Source organism: Homarus americanus, unplaced genomic scaffold, assembly GCF_018991925.1.
Source record: "Homarus americanus isolate GMGI-L3 unplaced genomic scaffold, GMGI_Hamer_2.0 scaffold16430, whole genome shotgun sequence".
In the NCBI taxonomy this organism is placed as follows: Eukaryota; Metazoa; Arthropoda; class Malacostraca; order Decapoda; family Nephropidae; genus Homarus; species Homarus americanus.
In genome coordinates, this window is record NW_024729259.1 from 7,600,228 (window position 1) to 7,609,555 (window position 9,328).

The following is a 9,328-nucleotide window of genomic DNA, read 5'->3' on the forward strand; positions in this document are numbered from 1 at the left end:
GGCTGGTTCCGAGGCAGAGGGCAGATTACTGGCCCTCAGGTGAATCATCATTACTAGGTGAATCATCATCACTGTCACTTACAGTTGTCAGGGCTTCCCTGACAAATCCCTCAAAGTCAACTTCACTGTCACTATCACTGGCTTGGGCTGGCTGTGGTGGGTTGCGGGTGAAGAAATCTGTTATGCTTTGCTGACGGCTGGCGTTGATGTTGTCGTGATACACCTTGATGTACGGCTCCATAGCCTGCACCAGCGATAATGAATCTGAAGATTTTCTAGAAGTAGTACAAGATAGTTTTTTATATCAATTCATAAACTCGCCCACTAGAGGAAATAATATCCTCGATTTAGTTCTCAGTAATAATGAAAATCTAGTAAAAGATGTTGGGACTGGAGACGAACTAGGAAACAGTGATCATAAAGCCATATATTTTAACATAATATGGGATGGCAGGAAGAAGGAAAATTCGGCCTTGATCCCGGATTTTAGGAAGGCTAATTACGGTAGCTTAAGGAGAGACCTAAGGGATGACCCTATGGTCAAAAGATTAATCCCCCCCACACCTCCGGAAACTGTCAACTTAGGACGGGATAACCCCGAATTTAATTTAGCAGCTACTTATGAACAATTTATTGCGACAATCAATAATGCCCAAAATAAACACATCCCTAAAAGAAAATTCAGATCGATACGGAACCAACCAAAATGGATGAATAATAGACTCTTAGATCTTCTAGGGAAAAAGAAAGGAGTATATAGAAAAGTTAAGAAAGGCGAAAATCACTTACTTGGTTACTATCAGAACCTAACAAGACAGGTATAAACAGAAATTAGGAAAGCAAAGAGAAATTATGAAATCAAGGTAGCAAACGAATCGAAATATACCCCCAAAGTTTTTTATCAACTGTATAAATCAAAGGTTAGAGATACAATAGGTCCCCTTAAAACTACGACAGGAGAAATGACTGATGATGAGTTAGAAATGTGATACGTTAAATAGTCATTTTGGCTCATTATTCTAAATGAAAACCTAGCACAGTTTCCAGAAGTTCATAAGGTATATAGCGACAGTATACAGTAGAAAATATGTTGATGAATATCAATATTACTAGTAACGATGTGCTTAAGTAATTAACAAACTGAAGCCTCATAAATAAGCCTGGTCCAGGCAGAGGTATATGCTAGAATATTAAAAGAATGTAGAGATGAGTTGAGTAATCCATTGGCGGTTTTATTTAATAAGTCATTAGAATGGACTAGTGCCAGAAGCTTTGGAAACTTTTACAAATGTAGTTCCGATTTTCAAAGGTGATAAATCAATAGCATCAAATTACCGTCCCATTGGTCTCACGTCAATCATAGGCAAGTTGCTAGAGTCAATTATTGCTAAAAAATCGAAGCCACCTTGAAACACATTCAACTTAATTCATTCTTCTCAGCACGGGTTCAGCCAGGGGCGTTCTTGTCTCACAAATTTGCTTAGCTTTTCTCAGAAGTATATAGGCGGTAGATAATGATAAGTCATATGATATAATTTATTTAGATTTCAGTAAGCATTGATAGAGTCCCTCGCGAGATTGATAAGGAAGGTAGAAGCACATGGAATAGGTGGATCGAGTATTAAAATGGATTAGGTCATGGTTAACTGGTAGAAACAAAGAGAGTCAGCATAAATGGATTAAAAAGTCAGACTGAGTGCGGTCAAAGCGGAGTTCCCCAGGATCTGTATTAGGCCCTCTGCTGTTTGTTATATTCATTAATGATCTTGATTTAGGCATAACTAGTAGGATTAGTAAATTTGCAGATGATACCAAAATGGGGAGAGTGATAAATTCAGACAGTGACTTTGAACACCTTCAAAGAGATCTAGATACCTTACATGAGTGGTCAGTAGACTGGCAAATGAATTTTAATAGTGATAAATGCAAGGTACTACAGATAGGGAAGACGAATACAAACGCTAAGTATAAACTAGGTAACACGGAAATAGAAAACTCAGTTTGTGAAAAAAATCAAGGTGTATTTGTTAGCAACGACTTGAAACCTAGAAAACAATGTATTAGCGTTCGTAACAAGGCAAACAGGATTCTTGGGTTCATATCTAGGTCTGTGAGTAACATAACTGCTGACGTTATCTTGAAACTTTACCTAGCATTAGTGAGGCCACACATGGATTATGCGGTTCAGTTCTGGTGTCCTTATTATAGAATGGACATAGATTCTTTGGAGAGAGTACAAAGAAGAATGACAAAATGATCCATAATATTAGAAACCTTCCATATGAAGAAAGACTGAAAAAGCTTATAGGGGCTTACATTCATTAGAGAGGCGTATTAGGGAGATATGATAGAGGTGTACAAGGGGGTAAGTGGGATTAACAAGGGTAAAATGGAAGATGTTCTGAAGCTCAGTAATAACGAAATAACTAGAACAAATGGCTTTAAATTAGATAAATTCCGATTCAGAAAGGATATAGGCAAGCACTGGTTTGGTAATAGAGTTGTGGATATGTGGAATAGACTACCGAGTGCTATAGTAGGATCGGGGACGCTAGGGAGCTTCAAGACGAAGTTGGATAGGCACATGGAAGTGCTGGGATGGGTGTGAAAGGGATCTGCCCTGTATGGGCCAGTCGGCCTCCTGCAGTATCCCACTTTCTTATGTTCTTATGTTCTTATGTAACATGCTCCTCACGACACAGTAACTATTACCAAGAAAATATATTTTTCAAAATGTGAGGGGTGTATTTCACTCATATACGTAATAAGTTGTGGGGTTCAAGATGTTTGGTTCACACTCAGGATGGAATGGAGAAAGGAAACTCACAATGTGCTCTCTATATACATGTTGTATTGGATGTACAATGCAGCTTGGTGCTGGGAAGGCAGCATGGTTACAAGTGTGATGTAGAGAGAGCTGGTTGGTGAGGACGCTCAGAGAAGGACAGCTTGTGGGTCGCCATGCTCGCCGGCGGGAGAGAGGACCGCCTGCCTGGCGGAGGAGGAGGTGTTGCTAGCTGGTTGGTGTGGGTAGAAAAAGAGCGATCACGACGAGGTCAGGTCTTAAATAGCGGGGGATGGCGTGGCTTAGTAGTTGACCCCGCTCCGTGATGTATGGCGGCGCTGGTTGACCCAGACCACGAGGCATATACTGGGGAATTGGTGGGGTCGGCTACTCAGCGACAAACAGCTTTGTAGGGGAGAAATCCACTACAAAGTCATTTAAAACTTAACTCACAGTTTTGCCACCACCATTCCCAATCCCAGACGTTGATGGAGTGGTACCGGTGTAGTGGACCTGAAGTAACTGAAACGATAACTGCATGTGCGGTTGATAACATCACATTCACAAACACAAAGACTGTAATAAGACTGCACAAACAGTGACGTGATCCAACTTCACCCTGCGTCGGACCAGAAGTGACCAGTTGTGCTGTGGCGATAGTTAGTGGATATGGCGACTCTGACAGGGCAGGAAATGCAGAGTGAGAACATTAAAAAGTTTTCTGAGATACATGGAGTATGTTAAGTACTACCTAAAAAAATAACACCTATCGGCCAGGCAGTGACTATCGTGTAAAGAAGGCAGTGGTGAAGGCTACGAGCAGTAATCAGTAGTCGGAAAGAGTTTCCTGGGAGGAGTGAGAAATGTGTTGCTAAATAACTCGCAGCCTCGAGGCTCTGAAGTGGGATGACACGAGGTCACAACCAGCACCTTCACACACAACACTCGATTCACCACCGGCTGCCTTATTACATACTCGAAAGCAACAGATTTGAAAGTTTACTATAACAATGTTTCCTGATTGAAAGCGGTTTAGTTTGCCCATAAATATTTAATAATGATAATCTGTTTAACGTAAGATGAGTTGATGAAGTATAATTAGATGTTTTACTCTGTGGTGATGGTCATGGTCACGTTCGACAACCACAGCCAAACCCAATAAACCTTGAACCCCTTCCTTACATAATCAAGAAATATTCATTGTACATAAGTTTAAAAGAAATGAAACCTGCGATGGGTTATGCTAGATTAGACTAAGTTGGACAGAGAGAAATTGCCTTCGGTTAAATTGGATAAACTAATTTAGACTTGGGTTGGCTACTTAAGAGTCCAATATCTCCCCTGCCATTAGTAATTCGACCAACAGTCGCTGTCCCACACTCACACAACTGCTCTTTCCCACAGATAACATGGGCAGTATCTGGGGAAGAAGGTGCTGCTGCTACTTGTTGACAGCCACTGACCGAGGAACGAGTTAAAATGGGATGGGTGCTAGTAGGGCTGGGACCATACTTTACTTTTACTTTATCCTCTTCGCCACTGATCGGCTTGTTAGCCGCTTGGGCGATCGGTCACGACTCTTTTCCTTTATATTCTTCACCAAAAGGTCGGCTCGCTAGCCGCCCGGGCGATCGGTCACGTCTCTGTCACGCACTGTTGGCAAATACTGGGCATGCACCGGCTCCTGAATGTACCTGAACCCGCTCCAGTGTTGGTCAAGTCTTCTCTTGAAAGAGCTCACACTCGGTGCCGTCACAACACTTTCTGGTAGATTGTTCCAAGAGTTTACAACCCTCACTCCGAAAAAGTTTGCCCTCACGGTTTTCCGGACTTGCGGCTTCTTCAATCTTGAGCTGTGACCCCTTGTGGGGCGAGCGTCCGCCAGCTCCAAGTAAGGACACTCAACTGAGTAGTGCCCCCTGAGATGCTTATAAACCTCAACTAGGTCCCCCCTTGCCCGTCTGTAGTATAAGCTAGGCAAGTTCAGGCGCTCCAATCTCGCAGGGTAGCTGAGATGCCGAAGTGCAGGCACCAGCTTGGTGGCCCTCCTTTGAACATTTTCAACCAACTGACAGTCCCTAGCATATCTCGGGGACCAGATGGGGTGACAGTACTCCAGATGGGGAAGCACTTCACTCCTGAAGATCGTCACGAGGGACGGACCGTCTAGATATCTGAACGACCTTCTTATAAGACCCAATAATTTATTTGCCTGATTTACCTTCTTCTCACAATGGCCCGAGAACTTCAGCTCATTGTCAACATACACACCTAGGTCCTTCTCACACACAGTCTCAACTAGTACATTTTCTTCATCCCGTTGGGACATATGGTACGCCTCCTTACCGTTGGTACGCCCCAGGTGCATCCTCTTACACTTCGTGACATTGAATCTCAGCAGCCATTCCTTCGACCATTCCTGGAGCCCACAGAGGTCCTTCTGCAGCTCTTCACAGTCCGCTTGGTTCTTAATTTCCCGAAATAACTTGGCGTCATCGGCAAACATTTGTATGGAGGAGTGTACAACGTCAGGCATATCATTTATGAAACAAACAAACAACAGCGGGCCCAATACACTACCCTGCGGTACCCCACTTGTTACAGGTACAGATGACGATTTCGTGCCATTAATCACCACACATTGCTTGCGGTCATGTAGAAAGTCTTCTATCCACGCTAGGACATTTCCCGAATTCCGTACCCTTCCAGTTTGATTTTCAGCCTTTCGTGGGGTACACTGTCGAAAGCCTTGGCAAAATCTAGGTAAATATTGTCGATATTACCACCCCGTTCTAGAATATGGGTCCAAATATCCAATACCTTGAGCAATTGTGTCAAGCAAGAGCGCCCCGGCATAAAACCGTGTTGGCAATCTTTTACAAGGTTGTTTCGTAGTAGATGTTCCATCGCTGCATCTCTGATAATACTCTCAAGTACTTTACATATTATGCTGGTCAGGCTCACCGGTCTATAGTTGTTCGTGGAGTGCCTATCGCCCTTCTTGAAGATAGGACTCACATAAAGACTTACAACCGACAGAATTAGTTTCTTGGTAGTAAATGTTGTAAAATATTGGAATAATCTCAAAGTAATTAGTTGATGATGTTGAAGCTCTGAGTGAGAATTTGTTTCAAGTTCAAGTAAGCCCCAACATTGGCACACTTAAAGTTGCGGCCCAACTCCCCACACTAGGAAACATCTGACATAGTGAGTCATGTACGTGATTGGTGTATAGAGGGCACAGAACCCAGTTCTTCATTGTGAATTACTTACAAATAACAAAGGAACGTGAACTACAATACAAAAATCTGAGTAAAGAGATGTTAAAATCCCAATCACACTTTACCTAGAGGATTTTGACAAGAGCCTGTTGTGTCCGGTACTTGCCTACGGTGGAACCCCGAGTAATTACCGAATGTCTAGGATAGGTTTGGAAAATGAAGAGCATTTACAATTGAGTTGTAAAGAAAAATAGTTTTAAACGACATCCAACCATTTTTATTTTCTGGGGGCGAGAGGGGGGGACACGAGTCTTAATAATGAAATTTTGTGATAATGTATTGTTGTAATTTTGGTCCTGGACAGCGATAAATAATTGTTGAGTATTCAGTACTTGGTACCATCATGTTTCCTGTAATTTCCTATAACCCCTTTATGGTAAGTATACTAATTCTGAACACTCAGCCTTTAGGTGATTATTACAAAGCACATTCTTGGCAACTGTGTGTATCCATGGATTTATTTATATGAATGCTTATGTCGTTTTTGTTTTCTTTCTTAAAGGCTGTAAGGCTTAAACTTCCCTAACCCTGGAACACCTTAACCAACTCATATGCACTTCACCACTGAATATCGCCAATGCTCATTTCTCAATTAAATCTGTGTATGCAATAAATTAGACATTTTTGCAACCTACTTTAAGTATATTATATAATGTTGACAAAGATTATTCAATATACATAATGTCCGAGTAAAATTCTATAAAAAACGAACCAGGTTAATAACAGAGGCACGAAATATCCTCTACATAACTTGAACAGAGGTGTCTCCCCACTATAACCCTGGTTCACACACACACACACACACACTGTTATTTATTATTATTATTATTATTATTATTATTATTATTATTATTATTATTATTATTATTATTATTACACACGCACACACACATATGTAACTGTGTATTTTCAGCCTTCTGGCTGCCAAGCTCTTTCAATAAACCGTTAATTATTATTATTATTATTATTATTATTATTATTATTATTATTATTATTATTATTTTACACACACACACCTGGCGTGTATGTCATTTTCTTGCCAAAATATTCCATGAACTAAAGTCTATCTTTAATTCAGCCAACAAGGTTCAGCAGGACCTTGGTGTTTACATTATTATTCTGGCGCTCAACAAAGACAATAAACTAGTAAGAACTTTTCTACATATCTCATTAATTATCTCAATGGTTTAAATCATAGCTGTTTTTAGTACCAGCGGTGTAAGGCTTAATTTAAACAAAGCTATATTTTTCGTTCTTTATCACCACATTATTCTGACTGACTCCTCTCTCAGTGGTTTTAATGAACCAACTAATCAGACGCCGTCGTCCATCCACGTTACGTAATTACGTAACGTAATTAAATGACGAGAGGGAACCAGTTACGGTCTGGATGGGGGTGGACAGGTGGGCGGGTTCCCTGAGGCTCAGTCTTGATAAAGGGAAGCGGTGGTGTTGTGGTGATAGTGTGTGTGTGTGTGAGGGAACCACGAAATAATACCATGACTACAGCGCTCCTTATATGTGAGTGTTGCCTCCCAGTGCCCTTTCTCTCTCTTCTGCTGTACAGGGATGAGCTTCAAGTCAGTTCCACACAAGGTTAAGTTTAGTTCTACTGTTATTCTGACGCTGAAAGTTTTACAATAATCAGGCGAAAGGTGTCTTGACAGATCAGCGACACATCATTTCAGTAGCATATTTTTTCCTTTCCTTGCCAGAGATAAAGTTTAAATTTCATCTTCTTTCAGTAGAATATTTATATTAGTAATATTCTTAAAAGATAAGCTTTTCACCTAGAAACAGACGTTATCCTAACCTCTCCTCGCCCCCCAATAACTAGCAGTAAGTACGCTTCTTCACCTGAATTCCATCTCCCTAATCTCAAAGTGTGAGTAGCTGTTTAGTGTAAGATGTAGCTTTTACACTTAAAGGTTTAATAGAAGCAGAAAATAAATTGTATTCACTCAAATTCGACCTTACTGTTGGCAGACAAACACTTCCTCATTGGATACTAATAACAAATTCTAGAGAACAATATTTGGACTCGCAAGAAACTGAAGGTGAACTCCGGGGATCTAACCAACAGGAAAAAACACCAAAACTTATAAAAAATAATACAATATTAACTCCCACTGACATCCTCTTCAGAAGAATTTACGAGAAGAAAAAAGAGGTTTCTTCTGTATTCGTTAGATTCCCAGCGAATGAATATCAGCAGCCGAATAACAAAGCAAATTTAGTCAGTGGCCAGCAGACACAGGGAAGCATTACGTCATTAATCAATAATGCAAAGAGAGAGGCTGATAAACCTGACTCTCCCTACACAACTTGTCTTTACATTACCACACACACACACACACACACACACGAGTGATACAATTAACCAAGACTTATCTCACCACCACCTGCTATCTTACTCCCCAGAAAACAGAGCACCAGAGATGTAAACAGCATCCCTCGCCTCAAAACCTTATAAATAATGAACACATTCCTAGGAGCCATTCCTAGGCGGGTCCCTGCGGGCGGCGCCATCCCTAGGATGGTCCATAGGAGCAGCTTCATCCATGGGAGGGTCCCTGGGGCGCCGCCGCCCCTTGGGGGCTCCTTGGTGTCACCCACCGATCCTTAAGGGGTTCATGGTGAAGCCACCACCCCCGAGAGAGCCTCTGCGAGCGCCGACGTCCCTAAGAGAGTACCTGACGCCGCCACCTTCCTGGGAGGGTCCTCGGGGCGCCACCGTCCCTGGGGACACCGTTGCCCTTAAGAGCGCCCCTGCGAAAGTCTGTTGGAGCACCGATGTCCCTGGGGGAGCCACCGCCTCTGGGAGGGTCCCTGGGGGCTGCGCCACTTCTGAGAAGGCCCCTTGGGGGGTCCCGGGGTGCGCCGCCGTCCCTGGGGGCGGCGCCGCTCCTGGGAGGACCCTTGAAAGCGCCAGACCTGTAAGTTCCCTGGGTGCTGTAGTTTTTGCGCTATTTAGAACTCAGGGAGATGCAACGTTAAATAAATACACCGCACTTCACATTTCCAGTATCATTGCATGCTGAAGAAGATAATGGAGAATAATATCCGACAGGGAATCATAAGTTGTGGTGTTGTGTTGACTGACAGTTCTCTTCTCCTATATGCTGATTTTTTTTTGCGAATATACCACCAATCATAGTTCAGCAAGGGACTGCTGGAGGTATGTAATATAAATGACCAACGAACAAGCAGGCCATAGGGCCCTTGGGGAGCCTTAGTATGGTCAATAGGGGGGCGCCGCAGC

At 42.4% G+C, this 9,328-nt stretch overlaps 1 protein-coding gene across 2 annotated transcripts in view; it reads left to right on the top strand.

Annotated features, from left to right (window-relative positions):
- Positions 1-7,481: 7,481 nt before the first annotated feature.
- Positions 7,482-9,328, top strand: part of LOC121866499 (trypsin-like) — a 12,892-nt gene continuing 11,045 nt past the window's right edge. Inside the window, exon 1 of one of the 2 annotated variants that reach the window (XM_042366233.1) lies at positions 7,482-7,587. In XM_042366233.1, the coding sequence (XP_042222167.1) occupies positions 7,566-7,587 (22 nt within the window). In that variant the 5' untranslated portion in view covers positions 7,482-7,565. Of the gene's footprint in view, positions 7,663-9,328 lie in introns of both variants that reach the window. The other variant, XM_042366232.1, reaches the window with a different exon arrangement.